At 42.4% G+C, this 19,254-nt stretch overlaps 6 protein-coding genes across 8 annotated transcripts; 3 read left to right on the top strand and 3 right to left on the bottom strand.

Moving 5' to 3' along the window:
• Nucleotides 1-72: 72 nt before the first annotated feature.
• BDCG_07760 (uncharacterized protein) lies at nt 73-918 on the bottom strand. The gene has a single exon (XM_045423546.1). It carries the CDS (start codon nt 760-762, stop codon nt 421-423), a length of 342 nt encoding a protein of 113 aa, XP_045278922.1. The 5' UTR covers nt 763-918; the 3' UTR covers nt 73-420.
• A 706-nt stretch (nt 919-1,624) lies between these two features.
• On the bottom strand, nt 1,625-4,217 carry BDCG_07759 (4-hydroxyphenylpyruvate dioxygenase 1). Its single transcript, XM_045423545.1, has 4 exons — nt 3,127-4,217; nt 3,000-3,059; nt 2,577-2,934; nt 1,625-2,482 (listed from the first exon to the last, which is right to left on the bottom strand). The coding sequence occupies exons 1-4, from the start codon at nt 3,780-3,782 to the stop codon at nt 2,348-2,350; spliced, it is 1,209 nt and encodes a 402-aa protein (XP_045278921.1). The 5' UTR covers nt 3,783-4,217; the 3' UTR covers nt 1,625-2,347.
• A 103-nt stretch (nt 4,218-4,320) lies between these two features.
• On the top strand, nt 4,321-5,709 carry BDCG_07758 (uncharacterized protein). Its single transcript, XM_045423544.1, has one exon. It carries the CDS (start codon nt 4,480-4,482, stop codon nt 5,395-5,397), a length of 918 nt encoding a protein of 305 aa, XP_045278920.1. The 5' UTR covers nt 4,321-4,479; the 3' UTR covers nt 5,398-5,709.
• BDCG_07757 lies at nt 4,337-8,152 on the bottom strand. Of its 2 annotated transcripts, XM_045423542.1 has the most exons (5): nt 7,477-8,152; nt 7,324-7,414; nt 6,741-7,250; nt 5,974-6,651; nt 4,337-5,878 (listed from the first exon to the last, which is right to left on the bottom strand). In XM_045423542.1, exons 2-5 carry the CDS (start codon nt 7,389-7,391, stop codon nt 5,743-5,745), a joined length of 1,392 nt encoding a protein of 463 aa, XP_045278919.1. In that variant the 5' UTR covers nt 7,392-7,414; nt 7,477-8,152; the 3' UTR covers nt 4,337-5,742. The 2 variants fall into 2 exon arrangements, with proteins under 2 accessions (XP_045278919.1, XP_045282282.1); XM_045423543.1 differs by having other exon boundaries at nt 7,324-7,523.
• Nucleotides 7,819-12,283, top strand: BDCG_07756. Of its 2 annotated transcripts, XM_045423540.1 has the most exons (6): nt 7,819-10,337; nt 10,425-10,429; nt 10,510-10,586; nt 10,654-10,711; nt 10,771-11,503; nt 11,586-12,283. In XM_045423540.1, exons 1-6 carry the CDS (start codon nt 10,291-10,293, stop codon nt 11,944-11,946), a joined length of 1,281 nt encoding a protein of 426 aa, XP_045282280.1. In that variant the 5' UTR covers nt 7,819-10,290; the 3' UTR covers nt 11,947-12,283. The 2 variants fall into 2 exon arrangements, with proteins under 2 accessions (XP_045282280.1, XP_045282281.1); XM_045423541.1 differs by having other exon boundaries at nt 10,425-10,586.
• A 2,754-nt stretch (nt 12,284-15,037) lies between these two features.
• Nucleotides 15,038-15,712, top strand: BDCG_17630 (uncharacterized protein; the record flags this gene model as incomplete). The annotated part of the gene is made up of 2 exons (XM_045426723.1): nt 15,038-15,190; nt 15,518-15,712. The coding sequence occupies 2 exons, from the start codon at nt 15,038-15,040 to the stop codon at nt 15,710-15,712; spliced, it is 348 nt and encodes a 115-aa protein (XP_045282279.1).
• Between the last annotated feature and the right edge of the window lie 3,542 nt (nt 15,713-19,254).

Below are 19,254 nucleotides of genomic sequence, written 5' to 3'. Positions count from 1 at the left end.
AATGTAAATATTCATAATTGATTTTTTGTCTTCTGCTCTGTTGGCCCTTACGGCCGTTGCGGTTAGAGCTCTTTTTCGTTTCTTTTTCTCTTCTCTTTTCCTCTTTTCTTTTCCCTTTTCTTTTCCTCCCCCCCTCTTTACTTTAGTGAAGCAAGGTTTGCTTTCAACCTGTATTCTCCTGTTGGCTGGATTTCATTCTCACTTTGTTCATTTGTTCTATTCTTAAAATTCCCGCGCCCATTCTTCCTTATTTCTGTTGTCATTATCTTCTTGCGTAATTTAGGATGCCTCTTTAGAACAAGTGCGCGTTAAGGAAAGCTTTTGCTGAAGGGTGGCGTTTTCATTTAATCTTCTTGTTGACTTTCCCATTCATTTTCCTACAGCGCTCAATCAGTCCTTTTCTGCGAGATAGTCCATGGTTTATATTCTAACTAATTTGTTTCCTATCCATGTTTCACTAAGGACTGATAACATATCTAAGCAAAGTAAAATAAAATAAAGAATTAGAACAAGTTGTTCTTGACAGTTCATTTCACCAAGTGAGCACCATCTGACATAACTTATTCGACGTTGCGGTGGGGAACCCGCTGAACCGACCCAAAAATCTGACGCGTTGGTCCGAACGTTGAACGAGGATCTATCGGTCTCGTTCAGCCCCAGCGAATCAGAGGGTTCAAGTCCGTCGTGAGAAAATATCAGCTCATCATTGGCAAACGCGAAACCTGGGGCAGACTGGGTCTGTTGGTCCGGCCATGGTCCCATAGCTATCTAGGTAGAGTCAAGCCCCTGGTAGCACACCGCTTGCATTGTGGGGGCGCGCAAATCGGAGTGGCGCTTGGCCTTGATACACGAAGAGCAGACTTTTCTGCGGGGAGCCAGCCATTTTTGCTACAGCTGCGGAGGAATCCTGCATCGAAAACGAGCGACATTTGACTCCGTGTTTCTTTTTTGGATGGGATGAAGGCCCAGAGTTCTAGGGAAGGGCTGGCTGACTAAGGAAGGGCTAAGTAAGTAGGGCGCTAAGTAGGGCTCTTGTCCAGAACAGGAAAAGTCGGCGGAAATCCACCAACTCAACTCCGCAACCTCACTCGATCTCCGCCAGCAATTGTTGCTTGATATTAACGGAGCTCCGCTTGCGCACGGTTTAGGATAATCCAGCACCCATCTTTTAAAACACCATCCTTTTCTCGAGAATACAAACCTCTACCGCGCGACATGTAACTATTTCAGTATGCGAGCAAGGAGAGTCCGGCCGGGTTGGAAATTATAAAGAGCGACAAGCCTCCCTCACCTTTATCCCTAAAAATTCGGATGTTTTTGGGCCCTATTTATTCATCGGATCTACATATCAATTAAGACAAGCAGTTAAGGAAAGGCGAAAACTGCTCTGCTACATGCTCCAGAAGGGATCGCCAACACGATATCACTGCAATGTCATTGCAGACGAAGGTAGGTCAAAACCACCGGCTTAAGAACCGGCAGTGGACTAGGCGCACAAGCAATTGCCATTATTTCAGAGTGAAGAGGCGGGCTTACGTCCGCGATCGCAGTCGTGGAATTCGACGAAAAAATTTGTGTATATAATCCACAGGCCCATTCCACTTTTACTTACAAGATGTCTTCTCCGGATATAACAAGTTCCTCCGAGCTAGCTAACTCGTCGACTCTCGGGCTTAGTGAGAGTCGAATATGCCGTAATCAGCTACAGCCGAAGAGCACGCATGGTTGAGAAATGGGTTTTGACCGCGGTGGTTCGGGAAATACATAACACAACCTCACCGCTACAACCCGGAAGGGCGGTAGAACGAACGTAGCCCCTTAAGCGTGACACCACTGGATCCATCATCAGGTTGCAGTACTACTCGGCCTCCTTACGCCTCGGAAATAGAACGGGGAGGAAGCACGCTCCAGCGGCAAGTGATGACAAGAATGCCCAGACCTGGATGTGATAAAAAAAAAATTTGATAATGGTGACTATGTTGTTTTACTGTAGTACACTGATTAAGGCAAGAACTCAACATCCTCGGCCTGGTACCAACTGCTTCTAGTAGTCATTCGGTCCTTACCGTTTCCTCTCTCAACAACAGCAGTTCTTTCTGGCAATCCACCCATTATATATACATCTACCGCCTGATATATCCAAACGAAGAGCTGGCTGGACGATCAAAAACCATACGTCATATGCCGCCACAAAATTGTCGAAAATAAAGAAAGAATAAATCATCCAGCAGAATTCGCATGATATACAGCACAAATGATGCGATTATAAAGAAAAACCAACCAAAAATGCGTAGAGAATAACAAAATTGACGTCATCTATAGTGTCGTGTCGCGTGTTTTTGCTTCTCTAAATCAGATTACCACGCAGCGCCTGCTCGCGCTCGATGGCCTCGAAGAGGGATTTGAAATTCCCCGCGCCAAAGCCAGAGAAGTTGTGGCGTTGGATGATTTCAATGAAGACGGTGGGACGGTCCATGAGGTGCTGAATATCGCCGTTAGCATGATTCCAACCAGCAGCCCCCATAGGCAGGACCTGACGGGATGAAGGATTCTAGGAGCGAGAGAGGGGATCCTACCTTGGTGAACAGCTGCAACAAATACCCGCCCTCATCAAAATCAATGAGAATATCCAAACTCTTCAAAGCCTCAAAGTCCTCCTTCAACTTCATCCCGCCCCGTTCCAACCGCACCTTCATATCCTGATAGTATGTCTCGGGAACTTTAATGAACTCGACACCGCGCGCTTTCAGGTTCGTGATGTCGCGGATGATATCGTCCGATCGGAGCGCGATGTGTTGGACGCCGGCACCGTTGTAGAAGTTGATGTATTCTTCGATCTGGGATTGTTTCTTGCCCCTTGCGGGCTCGTTTATGGGCATTTTTACACGCTCGTTGGGCGAGGCCATGACGACAGATTTTAGGGCGGAGAATTCGCTGGGGAAGGGTTGTTTCTTGTTAATTGGATATGTTTAACTAATACGGAAGAGAACAACACATACGTGCAGATATCCTTATCATCGACGGACCAGAATCGGTGGAAGCCTAGGGCTTTCTCATAACTGAAATAGGGGGGTTAGCAGGTTCCTCCCTTACACGCCGTATCAGAAATGAAGGGGGAAATATTACTATTGGCAAACCCTGTCCATCTCATCCCAATCCTGGTTGCCAACGCAATGATCAACATGCAGCAGCGGGACTGGCGGTAGATGTCTTGAAAGGGGATCCTTGGCCGTCTCCTCTCGATAACCGGGCAAGAAAACGCCGGAATATCCCGCCCGTTCGACCAAAGTATGCGTCGTCTCGCCGTATGTCTGTATGGTAGCCACTTTGACCACCCCCTGTTTATCCTCCAGCATCTTAATGCCCGACACAACCGTGGCCCCATTCCGCACCGCGGCGTTGAAAACAGCCTGAACATCATCGACCTCGAACGCAACGTCCTTCACGCCATCGCCGTGCTTTTCCAGATGCGTATGGATCTCCTTTAGCAGCGCCTGCTCCTCGTCGTTGAACTGAGAGAGGTGGTCTAGTGATCGCAGGGGCGAGGTCAGGACGAAGGTAATATCGCCGTTGCCGACGACGTGCGAGGCGACGACCCTGGATCCGGTCTCCAGGCCTCGGTATGCGATTTTCTCGAAGCCCATGCGGGCTGTGTAGTAGGCGGCGGCCTGTTTTGCATTGCCCACGTACCAGTGGACATGGTCGTAGCCCTTGTAGCTGGATAGATCACCGTTGGTTTGTCGGCGTGGACTGCCGGGTGGGGAAATAGCAGCGGGAGCCATGTCTACGTAAATATATATATGTATAAATCCCGTTCTGGAGTGTTTTTTAAGTGTGTGCTATGTGTTTCACTGTGACACCGTGACACAGTGTCAACTCGTGCTGTGTTTTTTTTTAAAAAGGAATTTCGATCTGTGATGGAGACGAGAACAAGCTAGCTATCCCCAGCGATATATATACACATCCATCTAGCCTGTTCTGATATCCACGCTGGGCAAACGGTCTGCCGGCAGTGGCAGCCGCGGGTCCCCGGCGAAATATGCCATGTAACTAGCCGATAAGATAAGGGCCATGCCCCGTGGTTCCGGGGTGCTTTGCTGTGTTTCCAGGGTTGCTGGTGCCCATAGCATTACCCATCACCGCTGCTGAGGCACTTTTGGCTACTTTCGGCGAGCGTGGCAATCGCCCGGCTACTGTCGGGGCGGAGGACTGCGCACCAATCACAGCCGGCGCCAATACCGAACCTATCCTGGGCGCTCCGGCAGTGCGGTTGCCATACAAAAAGTAGGTAGTTAGCCGTCGCCCAGCTTGGAGTCTGGGGGCTATATGCAACCTCTATATATTAAAATATATAGAGAGACATATTATTTGCTCCCCAACTAAACACCCTCCAGCATCAACTATGAAATAGTTGTCAAATGTCAAATTAACTATAACCAATACCACAAATTAATATAATCTAGAATACTACCGCTAAAAATGGCAACCGCAACGACAGCAGTAACCGCCTCAGCCCCCCATCTCTCCGCCAACGACTCCGCCGTCCTCCAAGCCCTCTTCGACGCCGAATCTTCCCTTTCAAACGCTTCCACCGGAATCCACCTCGACTCTTCCCTTCCTCAGCAGCTCCCCGGCATATCCCCCGCCGAACTCTCAAAACTACAAGCGCTGGAACGCGCCGCGATACTCCCCTTGCAGGCAGAGACAACAGGCAGAGACACAATCAGAGATGCCAACAAGATAAGAGCGGCCGTGGCGAAGCTGACAGCCATCATTGAGGAGAACAAGGGGTATGCGTCTGCGTATGTGAATCGGGCACAGGCGGCGAGGATGCTGGTAGAGAGTGGGATGGATGGGAAAGAGAAGGATGAGGAGGAGCAAAGGGAATTGGCAAACATGATCTTCGCCGACCTCTCGACGGTCATTTCACTACTTAGCCCATCTCCTTCCTCTTCCTCGTCCTCTCCCTCCCTCTCTTCCGCATCACAGCATCCATCCCCCCTCAGCCCCCTCCACGCCCGCATCCTCGCAAACGCCCACACCCACCGCGCCTACATCGTCTACCGCGCCGCGCGGGCCCTCGACTCCAAACCACCTCCTCCCTCTATGAATAATAATAATAATAATAATGATAATACTACCTCTGGCACTGCCACACTAACAACTCTACCCGTGCACCTCCGCGACAAATCCGCCCAGCACCTGGAGGAGATGGCCAGTATGGATTTCCAGTTGGGCGGGCGGTATGGGAACGAGATTGCGCGCCAGATGGCGGTTAAGACGAACCCGTATGCGAAGATGTGTGGGGCGATTGTTAAGGAGGCGATGAGGAAGGAAATGATGGTTCACCGGGGGGAGGGGGAGGGGGAGGGGGAGGGGGAGGGTTTTGTGGTGTAGATATATGTCGGGGGTATGGTGGTGGTGGTGGTGCATTTGTTTGTTTGGTTGAGTCGTTGCCTTTTTTATGTATTGTTTATTCTGGGGGAGGTACACACAGTATATATGTAACTTAATAATGTATTAGATTAGATTGCAGTGATTGATTGGCATTGGGTGTGGTGGTGGTATCTGGCTAAGATGCACAGTTCGGAAGAAGTTGAATATCATAAATCAAATCGTCCACTTTAACTATTCCTTGCTATTGAAGTAAAATACGTAACAACGTGAGTGATATATCGAAATTGTCGAAAATAGCTACTAACCCACTCATGATGAGCGTAAACGTTATAACCTACAATCAAATCAACTAACTACCAGCCCCTTCTTCTTCGGATTCTGGAAATTACGCTTCAACGGCATCCAGCTCTCAGCGTTATAATCCTCCCGCACCTTCTGACACGTCTTCAGCCCCCACTCTGACACCCCAACCATCAAGCAACTACATTCAACAATACACACGTTAGCAAAAGCAATTCACACATATAGAAAGAGGGGAATAGAAGTAAGTAAATGGTAAAGAGAAACGCTACAAACCTCTCAAACATAAACGCCAAACTCCCCTGCCCAACCTTCTTCGGCGACAACTCCGCCTGACTCGCCGCCTGATGCGTCTGCGCATCCGGCCCATGCGCGCTCATCACATTATGCAAACTGGCCCCCGCAGGTCGGAACCCCCCGCCAATCTTCGCATCATAATCACCGGAAATCAGGCCCATGAACTCTGACATCGTGTTGCGGTGGTACCAGGGCGGGCGGAAGGTGTGTTCGGCCACCAGCCAGCGCGGGGGGAAGATCACAAAGTCCGCAATGGCCGTGCCGACGTGGTCTGAGGGACCCGTGAGGACGGTGAAGATGGATGGGTCCGGGTGGTCGAAGGAGATGGAACCGATGGTGTTGAAGCGGCCTAGATCGTATTTGTAGGGGTAGTAGTTGCCGTGCCAGGCGACGACGTCAAAGGGGGTGTGCGATTGGCGGGCGGTGAAGAGGGTATTGTTGAATTTGCTGTGGAGGCGCCATTCGGGTCGTGTAGCGCCTTTGGCGACGGCTTCGTCGTCTTCGTCGTCGATGAAGCAGGCGGTTGGGGCTTGGAAGTCGCGGGCGTTGGCGAGTCCGTTGGAGCCGATAGGGCCCAGTTCGGGGAGTTGGTAGTGGCCCTGGTAGAGTTCACAGATGTAGCCGCGGGCAGGGCCGGTGGGGAGAGCGACGCGGTATCTGCTTGGTATATTAGCGGTTATTTCACAAATGTGGAAGAGATACCTTCATTTTATATATATTAAATTGGGTAGGATATAAAAACTAACCTAACACCGCGGGGAATGACACAAATCTCATTCGGACGCACGAGGAGTTTCCCCAGCTCAGTCTGGATATCCAAAACACCATGCTGCGGCACGATCAGAAAGTCCCCGTCCGCCGAATAAAACGCTTCATTGCCCATGTCCTTGCCTACAGCAAAGATGAGGATTCCCAAGCCAGTCTTCATTGCAGGTTCTCCTGCGCCAGCAACCAGATGCAGCCCATTCACCCAGTCAACGTCCTCGTTGAAATCGAAGGGGTTCCATCGCAGCTGGTTAGGGATCTGTTTGAGAGAGCTGGCATCCTTGGACAGGCTGGTGTGGTAGGTGGAGGAGTCTACTTCGACGAACGGTTGGTGGGCGGCTGAGGGTAAGATCCGGTAGAGCCATGTTTGCTGGTTCTCATGGCGAGGAGCGGTAAAGGCTGTGCCGGAGAGCTTCTCTGCGTAGAGGCCGTAGGAGGGCATCTGTGGCGAGTTCTGCCCGATTGGTAAGGCGCCTTCAATGGCTTCCGACCTGGATGCGGGTGGATGTCAGTTTCGCGGGGGATTGGCAGAATGGACTCGGAAGGTACCCATCTGGAGCTTACTCGTGATAGGAGCCGAAGCCATTGAGGTAGGTGTATTTCTCCGGCGTGGAGAAGTCTGAGACGGGCATGATGGCGCTGTATGTATATATATCTATATATATATATTGTGAGTGTGTGAGTGTGTAAGTGTTGGCTGTGTATGGGTGAAATTACCGAATCTAGCTCACTGAGCCCAGTGCGTGAGGAGAAGGAAATGGTTTATGTAGGACAGAATTTGAGAAGATGGTGACAATATCCATCTATCGCTTGCAAGTCCGAACGAAGCCTCGATGTTGCATCTTCAACCCGCACGGGCGCATCATGCTGACGTCATCCGGAATTGTTGCCGTTGTTGCGCTTTCGGCTGCAGCAGCTAGCGCGCTCTTCTGCAGTCGGTTCAACCGACGATAAGCGCGCGGAAGCAATTCCGGAAATGCGGGGCGGGTAGAATTGTCAACAAGGGGAAGTCTTAGCCGCCGCTCATGGCTTCTGGCCCAACGTGTCGAACGGAATCGCCAGAAATGTATACAATCTCCCCCATCCCGACAATCCTAACCCATCATCTCATCGCAGACCAACTTCGCTCCGGAGAACGCATGTTTTGGCATGGCATCCATTCCCGCATTTAGCTATTTATTCTGCGAAAGAGGCGCGCTTTTTGAACGTCTGAAGTGAAGCCAGCCGCTTCTCTGAGCAAGCAGCTCCAAATCTCTCTCTAGTTCGATTATGGAAAACAAAAACAAGGGAAGAAACCAGTGCACCAGCAGAGGTCAATGCTTCCGGTGGGATCCCCATTTATGATAAAAAGTTATAGCAAATGCTCCTCTGTCTCAAATCAGGCATGTCTCAAGAGTGTTAGCTGGCTCAGGCCATTTCATCATTCAATAGCGCTTCCCATGCTTACCTATCAGTATCCCTATGCCACATCCCCCACGTGTCCTTAAACTCGCCCTTGCCGAAAAAGCACAGGAAAACATCTCCAGTTTGGATTGGAGTCTCAGCTCCTCCTGCACTTGTCACCTGTGGAACAGCAATCCACACGCTCGCCATACGCGCAACCAGCCGACACCATGATGTGGCGGGAACTGGTCATTTTACAGCTGAGGCTGAGATCATCCCACAACCTGGGAACTCTCCTCCGCAATATACCCAGATTGGGGCAAAAACTCAGCGACTGTATAACGGTCGCGTATGCTGCAGCTTTCATCCGAGGAGATCAGGGAAATGATTGGCCGTGTATCAATGATGGTTCTATATTCCATTCATCAATCGCCATTTCGACTCTCCGGATTGGTTGGCTGGATGTTGTAATGGGATATTTCAAAGCCCAATTTGTGTAACTTGCGCATCATTTCTTCTCACGGTGGAAAGCCAAGAAGGCATAGCCGTACGGAATACAATGATATATGGAATACATGTACATGGATGTATGTACTAAACGTTTCGTGTACCTAATCGATCTGTGCCAGGGCACAGCTAATTTTTGGACATGAGATCCACAATCTGATATCACCATCACCATACCATACCTGTCTTCAGCTCACATGATTGACTTTGGATGTCGCATCAGGCAAAAAGCCGGTTTGAATGCATCAAAATATTTTTACTGCTTTTTAGGAGGAGCGTCGCCGGTAAATATTTTAGATGTTTGATATTTTGGAAAGTTTTACCTATTTTGCTTGGACCTGTCAGACGCACCTTGCAGATGCAGGTTGACTTAAGGATCACAGCCCGATACAGGGATATCAGGTTGCATGTCTACTACGCAGACGGGACTAACAACGGATCCCACATCTGAATATTCAGATCGAAAATGTCATTTTCCTTCCTTCACTTCATTTCACTTTTTATACCGTTCTTCTTGATGACAAATTCATTCCTTTGTCACTCTGTCTCATCATATCTTATTTTCTTCAAAGGAATTTCCTGCGTTTTTAATAGCTTAGAAGAATCCCATACCATACCGGACATCATGCCGAAGCACCTGGTGAGATGACGTCTATACATGTACGGACCTTCTGAGCAGAGGGGATCGGATCCGAAGGCGACAGAAAATAAAATTACCGGCAGAGAGAATGTCGAGTAAAGCCGTGTTTATATCGAATAATCTTGCCAGCGAGCAATTGGTAGCTTGTCTTGCTCGTCCATCCCTGGCAAACGGGGTTGAGGCTCCGCCAAGTATTGAAGTTGATTGGGATGGAGAGGAGGGGAGTTGAGGTAGCTGGATCATTATTTTCGGCAAAATCACTTTGACCAGAGCATCAAGGTCCTAGCGTTTCAAGTTTGTTAAGACTCTACTAGCTAGCAAATGGTGAGTCCGGCATCTACTTATCTCTACTATTGAATCATAGTGTTGTAACAGCGGGATCACCGACAAGGATTAAGGTGTGACTTTTGCCAAAAAAAAAAAATACGTGGAAAATACGTGGGGCTTCTCCGTCGATGAATTAGTTTGGAAAACCAGCCCTCCCACGTTTCATTTATCGACGGATACGAGTAAAGAGATGCAGTCTGCGCAGAACCGGGAAATGATACCCTGCCGGATCAGGATCTTGGGAACCTAGCAGAACTAGGGCTATTGGCTCGCCAGCATCCGTCCACGAGGCCAAAATAAATATCCGGGACGAATTGAATGATTTCAAAAACATCCCTGCTGGAGGATCTGCTTTCGCCGAGCTACCGGGCAAGAATGACTATCTTTGCATTTGGACATGGGTGCGACGTGGCGCATAGGGTGACAGATATGGAATCCTGGGACGGACGAGCTGAGGGTGGGCATGGGCCCATTCCAAAACGCTGGGTAGGGTGGATGTAACGTGGTTATCTTTATATTCTATATATACTGGCACCCATTCCAAAAAGGGGCGGGCCGCAATACTCGAGATATTGTCCCTGTCGATCAGCATAACTTTGGTGGCCGGTATCACGACTATTTTCTACTCTTTATACCCTTCCAAGTTGAATTAGTCTCTGGGGTTAGATGACGGAATGGAGATCCTCCAAGCCCGGCGGCCTCTAAGGGTGGTTGTTGTTGGGTAAGGAATTTTTGAAATCATATTGCTTATATATACTTGATTGTCGCTGTTGTCTGTTGTTGCCCTTGCGCTTACGATATGAGATAGAGCAGGTATGCAAACTCGCAATCGGTAGACGATGGGGAGGGATCATAGGAAAACGATATTAACTTGTGGCCCGTCCCTTTTGAAGGCATTGGAGGCCTCGCGACCGCGATTTCTTTGGCAATCCGGGGACACAGGATTCTCATACTCGAATCTGCCCCCCAGGTATGGGTTGATAAGCCACCAGTTAAAGGCATCGCCAGGCTGAAATAATCATGGCTTATTTGTGTAGATTCGGGAGCTAGGCGCGGGAATTCAGATTTCCCCGAACATGCGAAGCGTCCTTCGGCGTAAGTGATCTGACATGATTGACATTGGCGGATCCACTTGTCAACATTTCCTATTTTAGGTTTGGGAGTTGAGCCGGCGATCAAAAAGACCAGCGTTGTCCTTGAGCGCATCCAAGTCGTCCGATGGCAGGATGGACGAGTCCTGAACGAAACTGCCGTTAACCATCAGTACGGCGAAGCTGCCGCCATTCACCGTGGAGACCTCCAAAAAGCCCTCCTTGACAGAATTTTGGAGCTAGATAATATTCAAATACGAGCGGGTGCCACCGTTACTGATATCGACTTCGATCTTACAGCAGTTCACCTACAATGCGGGAAGGCAGTATATGGTGATGTAGTTATTGCAGCTGATGGTATCAAATCCACTGTCAGAAGGAAGATGTTTCCAGGTATCGGTCATAGAGTACAGCCTAGTGGGGACGTAGCTTTCCGGATCCTCATACCACGTGAGAAAATGCTGGAGGATGAAGAGACTGCGAAGTTAATAAACAAACCACAGGCAGTGCGATGGGTTGGTCCGCACCGGCATGTCATCGGCTACCCGATACGGAACCACCAGCTGTATAACTCTGTCTTCGTCCATCCTGACAACGGGCCAACTGGCGAGTCCTGGACTATCCCCGGGACAAGAGAGGAGATTATGGAGGCGTTTGGTGGGTGGGATCCCCGACTTTCAAAGCTAGTTGCGTCGTCCACGAGTGTGTTAAAGTCAAGACTCTGTTTGCATCCGCGATTGCAAACGTGGGTAAAAGGCTCCTGCGCCCTGGTTGGGGATGCATGTCATCCTATGCTGTAAGTTGCACGAACAATCGAAATTTGTAGGCTTGATGAAAGTAAGGGGTATATATAGGCCAACGCTTACTGGTCGTCATAGACCTTACATAGCACAAGGTGCCGCTCAAGCCCTTGAGGATGCAGCCGCTCTTGGGGTGGTATTATCCCAAATAGAGACGGCGAAAGACGTCCCATTTGCACTGTACGTTTATGAGAAGTGTCGAAAAGCCCGCGCAGAACGAATCCAGCAATCTGGCACCGATATTCGAATCGAACTGCATCTTCCTGACGGGCCAGAGCAAGTCAAGAGGGATGAGCGGTTTGCAGCTGCAATGAAGGGCGCCAAGAATCCCGATACGTGGAACGACAGGGAGACACAGAGAGCAATCTGGGGCTATGATGCGGAAGAGGCAGCGAGGAAGTGTTGGTCTTCCTCACGGGGTATAAAAGGGGCCATCTAAGAAGGACACTGTCCAAGCCCATTTCCAATACTGTGTAGCATTGCTAACTCGGCTGAACTGATGATAGAATTCACAAGAAGAAAGGGGTGGGGTGGATAGCGTAGTTGGTGAAAGCGCTGTCCATGGAGGGCTCATGGGAAGTAGGAACTGACTATAGGGGATGATCCTTCTTAGACATCAGGGTTGCAAGGTTCAAATCCTGTCTCTATCACAAAATGATTTTATCATAATCTATTGATTACATTCACAATCTGAGATCAGTTCTTGACTATAGAGAGTTAATCAATAGATTAGAAGAAAATGATTTTCACTATATAAATAATTTGCGGAGCGAAGCGAAGTAAATATATGATGAAAACCCTGGTCATTAAAAGTGGAGAATTTCCTTTTTGAGGTTCTTGACATGAATACAGCTCACTGATTGATGTAGAATTAAGTGAAGCACAATTCTGTGATATTTCACTATGACTGCATCTCTGTACATTCATAACATGTTCATCTTTCATCTTATCTTTCATCTACTTCATACAGATTCTTGAATAATAGATTATATATCTCATTAACTATCTACTCTATACAGATTCTTGAATAGATAACATATCTGATTAATTATCTCTCATAGATTCTCAAGAATGAATAACATATTAAAAGTCTGTATTCACTGCTTATAAAATTAGTCTCTTGACTAATTTATTTCTTTATAGTATTTTACTACTTCTACAGCTATCTGTCATTAATATCATACTTAGAGAATTTATATATTATAATCTTCTCTTATTACATCTTTTCTATCACTGATTATCTCTTTACACTGTGTAGAACTGTAAATAAATATATATAGTAAAATCAGATTCTTCTACAGTTACAGATTCTATAATAAATGAGTCTGAACTTCTCTTATTATCTCAGACATGTTAATACTTTATATAATTAATAGCAGTCTCTCAGATCTGTAAACAGTTTATTGAAATAGATATATTATCTAAGATTAAGTTTTATTACTATAAGATTCATAGTTCTGATATATCTTTATTAACAGTAGTTTATAAAAAGAAAACTATTATTCAAAGAGCTTATTATGTTATCAGATATTATAGAGAATATCTCTCATTAACTTTATTCTTAACTTAATTAAGAAAATAGCTGTGACTATTATCTTTGATAATTAATTCATCTTCTAATTCTGCAGATCTCTCTTCAGTCTTTTATTAACTATCTATATTATTATTTAACTCATCTGTAGTATATATCATCTGTAGTATATGTCATCTGTAGTATATGTCAATCACATATTATACATGTAAAAAGGTAAATCTTGTCTCATTCTCTAAGATGAAGATGAGCGGACGCCTAGACTGACTGTGTGACCGTGTCTGAGACCAGGATTAAACTTTACAGTTGTCATGTTGCCTAAAAGCATTACTTCTGATCATGATTTATGTTCATTACATTGATCTCAAATCATGTTATTTCAAATATTAAAGATCTCAGATTCATTTTTCAAATAAAAATCTAGTCTCAGATAAAGAATATGTTTGAATTCTTAGTCACATTTTCATTCTGATTTCATTATTGAGAATGATATCAAATAAGACTATGAAATTACTTCTCACTTACATAATATCATAATATAGTGCTCATTTGTTGAAAATTCAATAGAAAGTGTTACTAAATATTGTTACTTTTCTGAACATAGATCATAATTCATATAATTTTAATTATAAAAAAAACATAAAATACAAAAAAAAATAAAAAATAAAAAACAAAATAAACACAAGAAAAAATCACATTAAAAAAAAAAAAAGAAAAGAAAAGAAAAAGAAAAAAACAAAAAATAAAAATAAAAAAAATCAAGATCACAGAGCTGCAGTACTCTTAAAATACTCACTTCTTAGAGTCTTCATAATATTCATCATTAACTGTGTATCTCTCACAGTGAGAGTAATACAGCTGTAATGAGTCATTGTCTTAACATCATCTAATAAATAATCAGTATATATCTGTATAAATGTGAATAATTAGAAAATATACACTTAAAAAGTGTGATCAGAGTGAACTCTGCTGTCACTTGAATGATATCAAGAGCAGAATACTGAAATCAATGATTCCTCTCATCAATTTCATGAATAAGGTGTGTGAAGATGATCTTGAGAAATATAAGATTCTCTGACTTCTGATAAAAACAGATCTCATGAAGAGACTCTATTTTCATGATATCAGAGACTGAGTATTATTAAAAAGCATTACTTTCATACAATACACATGCACTTACTGCAGTGATTCATTCTCTGCATATGTGACTGAGAGTTGTGGCTTTTCCACACTGCACAGCTCTTCCTGGGATACTGCTGTCAGTTTGCAACTCACACAGTCTCTCAGTCCAGCACACGCTGCACATATACAGCTCTGTGTGCTGAGACTGTGTTAATCATTATGACCTGGCGTGGTACTCACTTTTTATGAGTCATGTTTTGTTTGAGAGAGAGGGGAGAAGATGCAACTGTTGTTTTATTAAGAGAGAAATGAATAATTAGTATTATTGAATTAATTTGATTCATCTGCATTTAAAATTTGATTAGTTTATACTCTTCAATTTGAGGGTTTCTGTGAGTGTTTTAATAGTTTTCATATCAGCTTGAACTTAGTGATGAATTGAAGAAGAAGAGAAAAGAGAGAAGAAAGAAATAAGAATAACTTATCTTTATAATATAAAAACAGAGAATTGCTGCAATCATTCTTCATAGTAACAAAGATCTGTTTTCTGCATGTATCTCTGATATAGATTATATAATAAATGCATATAAAGAATATCAATAGTGTATGCATTGAATGAAGATAATATTGCTATATAACACTGTAGCTGTTTCTGTACATCTCTGAAAGCTGTTAATAGTTTCTTTGTCTCTTTATGTTTAATAAGTCAATAATATATTCTGATGCACTCTCTCTTTCATCATCATCATCATTATCATTATTATCATTATTATTATCATTATCATCATCATTATCATCATTATTATCATTATCATCATTATCATTATCATATTATTACCTGCCTTCATCTCTCTCTCAATACTTATTAAAATCAATCATGTCATCTCTCTTTAAATATTCTGCGGTTCTGCGGACCATCAAGGCGCGTGAGCACTGTCATAGATTGAAGAGAGAGGAGAAGAAGGCATTCAAGTGCAGAGAGACAGATTACAAGACATATTATAATGTCTTAAAGAGGCTCTGTAAGAGAGTAGAATGATAATGATTTTAAGTAATACTTCTGATAGATTTAGACTGAACTAAGTATAGAAATAATGCAGATGACACTGTCTGTGAGAGATTGAAAAAGAAGACAGTGAAGAGTCTCATGCAGTAGCAGTGAGATCAGAAGAAGTTCTGAGAATGATTTAAGGTCAAGATGAAGAGAGAGAGAGAGAAGAAAAGTGTTACTGTAAATAAGCAGTAGCAGAAGAAGATTGAGAAGATATTGAAGTGAGAGATAAAGAAGTTAAAACTGGTAAGTTTTTTATTAAGAGATAATGATTTTTGATAATACTTCTGTTCTCTAATTGATTAGCAGAAGCTGGCAGAGGAGAAGAGAATTGAGACCTTGTTCAGGTCTCAAATGCACTTCATGATTCAGAATATTGAGAAGACAGCCCTGCTCTCTGAGCATGTCAATCTGCTTGCTGCTGAGATGAAACCTGAGACAGCAGATCAGGAAATGCAGGATTTTGAGATACAGGTTAATCTGGCTGAGAGAGAGCAGTGAGAACCCTTCTCTGAGAAGGCAGTGAAGAGAGATTTTGAGGTGATTATTACCTCAGATGAGAAGAAGAAGAAGAAGAAGAAGAAGAAGAAGAAGAAGAATGAGAAGTGAATTGTGAAGAATGATAAGAAGAATGAGAAAGAGAAGAAGTAGATTTTTTTCTTTTTATATTAGTTAGTTATAAGTTTAAGTTTTTAATTATTAATAATTAAAATTGATTTTAAGTTTTCAAAAATTATTGTACAAGTTGTAATCAAGTCAGGAATGATATATATATATATATATATTTAACTATCATGATTCACAAATCACTATAATGTATAAGTATTAACATTTTTTCAATATTGATATTCATAATATTAATATATTTTTAATGATATCATCTGATAACATAATTTGATAACACTCTCTTTCACAATATTAATATATTTCAAGAAATATGACAGAGATTAATCAAGATTATTTATTTACTTTTATACATCAATGATATTCAATCTGAGTTAGTACTAAAATTATAACTAAGCTAAGAAACAAGATTATTTTCTCTTATATTAATTCTTCTTACACACATCAGTGATCAGTTATTGAAAATAAATTGTCATCTTTCTCAAATTATTATCATGTCTTCTGAATTCACTTCTTTCACTTCATTTACTTCTATTGAAGATTCACAAACTCTTCAAGAAATCACTGTGAATCACAAAGTCTATGTTATTTACAATTCAACACAGAATGCTCTCTTTCAATTATGATGAATAATCACTTCATTCTTCACATCTGATTCCAGGCCATGAAATTTATGGAAAACTCAACACAAACATTGAGATGAACTATGAAATAATTATCAACAGGTTGTATTGCAGATTACTGAAGAGTCATCTCTTTGCTGCAATCACTGCAACTTCATTCAGAAACATTCATCATAAACTGATCATGACTCTGAAGAAATTTCCTGACATCTGAAGTCATCAGAATGCAGACAATAAAAGAAAAATAATCAGAAAATTACTACTGAGCTGGTAAGTTGCTCTACCAGGTAACAATTTTTGATAATACTAACTTTCTAATTTGAAGAAAATCATGTGAAAATGACTCTGTATCAGTACTCTGATTTCACAACTCTCATCTGATAACTTTCATGAATAATTACTTCACATATGTATATCTCTGAATCTTTCTCTTCAATCAATTGAAAACCCTGAATTCTGAACACTTCTTCAAATGCTTAATTCAAATCTTCATATTTCACATTGATTCTGTCTTCAGTTCAACCTTGAGACACACTACAAAGTCAATATACAACATCTAGAATCAGAGTTGAAGAATCATTGAAGAGTGTCTCTCACAGTGAATGCATGAACTAGTATAAACAATCTTACATTTATAGAAGTTACATGTTATTACATTGATGAGAACTGAACTTATCAAGAGACATTAATTGAATTTGAATCATTGATCAGTAGTCATACTGAGGATTATATGACAGAGGTATTAATGACTGTGATTAAAAATGACTATTGAGATATTAGTCTCAGTCTTCTTGCAATTACAACTGACAATGCTGTGAATAACTACACTATGATGAAGAGCTTGAAGCAAAAATTGACTTTGCATTCCTGAAATAATAAACAAGGTCATATCCCCTGCATTGCTCATGTGGTTCAACTTGTGATACAAACACTGATAAAGAATCTTAACATCAAGACAAAGAATAATGAGATGGCTGGTTCTTGAGATGAGAATGAGATGAAAGTGATTACTCAAGTAACTTTTACATTCACTTTGTAAAAGATAATGTTTTTTGACAACACTTTTTGATATTGCTTTTTGATAACACTTTTTGATAATGCTACTGTTAATTTTGAATAGATTGACTAATAATTTAAATATTATAGATTTGAAACATTGCTAATGCGATTTGTACCTCTTCTAAACAATAACAACAATTTCATGATATTCAACAAATAAACAAATCAGTCACACCTAGACTGGCCGCCGGGACCATGAATTTCACGTTTAGTTCCATTTGGTCTGGTCCCATACATTTCTTGGCGTGAATCCCGCTGGGACTGGCTATCAAAAAAAGAGGTAAAGTGACTATATATCAGATCTTAAAATGGAACCATGACTTGAAAAAAATGAGAAAGTGGTCTCATTTGATCCCATTTAGTCTCATTCTTGGCATAAAGTTACTATTTTTAGACATTTTAAGGTTTTTTTTAGACTATTTTTAATTTTTTAAAAAGTAACGCTTTTTGGTAACACTCAAATGAGATTTAAAGTCATTTAAAGCAATAAAAATAATTTAAATTGAGAAGTGAAAATCATGGTCTCATTTGAAAAATGTGACAAGAGTAGACAGTAAGTCCCACTGGGACAGTATGAGACTACTATCTAATGTTAAAACCGTGTAATGGGATCAGTCGAATTGGTAATGAAACTATCAAAAAATCTGGTCCTGGTCCCAGACACGGTCACACGGTCAGTCTAGTCATACCACTGAATATGATACAGGATGTTAGAACACAGTGGAGTTTAACATATGAGATGACTGTTTAAGCTCTTCAATTGCATCAGATGATTGATCATTGAGTGCAACACTCTGATCAGAAAAAGATTCAGATATTGAAACTTTCTGATATGAAGTGAACTCAGTTGAAATATGTGATTGATTTACTGTTTCAGTTTTATAAGACAATAAAGACAGTCTCAATCACTTGTACATCAATGCTGCAGTCAGCCTGGTGAGTGTATAACAGTTTATTTACTTATCTTGAGAAGCAGTTGAATCACTCAAAAAGAAATTCAGTCTGAGATGATGCTATAGCGCAGGCTATTGTTACTGCAAGGAATAAACTGGCATATTACTACAGCAAAATGAAACAATCTTTTGCAGAGTACTATGCTGTAGCAGCTCTACTAGATTTCTTCTGTTAAGTTAACATCTACACTTCTCAAGATTGAACAGAGGAGAAATAAGACTCATATGTTAAATTAGTCTGAGACTATTACAATGTCAACTATCAGAGATTTGAACAAGCAGATGTTCAAGATATGAAGACAGTGAAATATAATTCTCTAGTAAGTAACAATCTTTGATAACACTTCATATCACATAGAACTATAATACTCACTTTGAAACAGAACTTGCATACATTGATTGTAACTGAAAATCAGGCAAAACTACATGCTTGTAAAACTGAATTTGACTGCTATCTTCAAGATAATCTGACAAATTTACACACCAAATCAATTCTAGAGTTATAAAAAATTGTTGAGAGTACATATTCAACTGTTGCACTGATGACGTGTGATATTCTGACAATTTCATTGACAGGGATGAGAATGGAGTGAAAGTTCAACTCAAGTCAAGATATTTATCACTATTATTGAGGACAATTACAAGAAGAAACAATCAAGAAACTCATGATTGTAAAACATGAAATTATCAGACAGTTTAATACCTCTGATCACAGTATATCAGAGAAGTGTAGTTTTCATGAGAAAGTGAAGAATAAACTTGCACAAGAATGTATTTAGTTGTT

This window comes from Blastomyces dermatitidis, assembly GCF_000003525.1.
Source record: "Blastomyces dermatitidis ER-3 genomic scaffold supercont1.9, whole genome shotgun sequence".
In the NCBI taxonomy this organism is placed as follows: domain Eukaryota; kingdom Fungi; phylum Ascomycota; class Eurotiomycetes; order Onygenales; family Ajellomycetaceae; genus Blastomyces; species Blastomyces dermatitidis.
The sequence above is the reverse complement of the archived record's forward strand: the minus strand, read 5'-3'. Positions and strand labels throughout refer to the sequence as shown.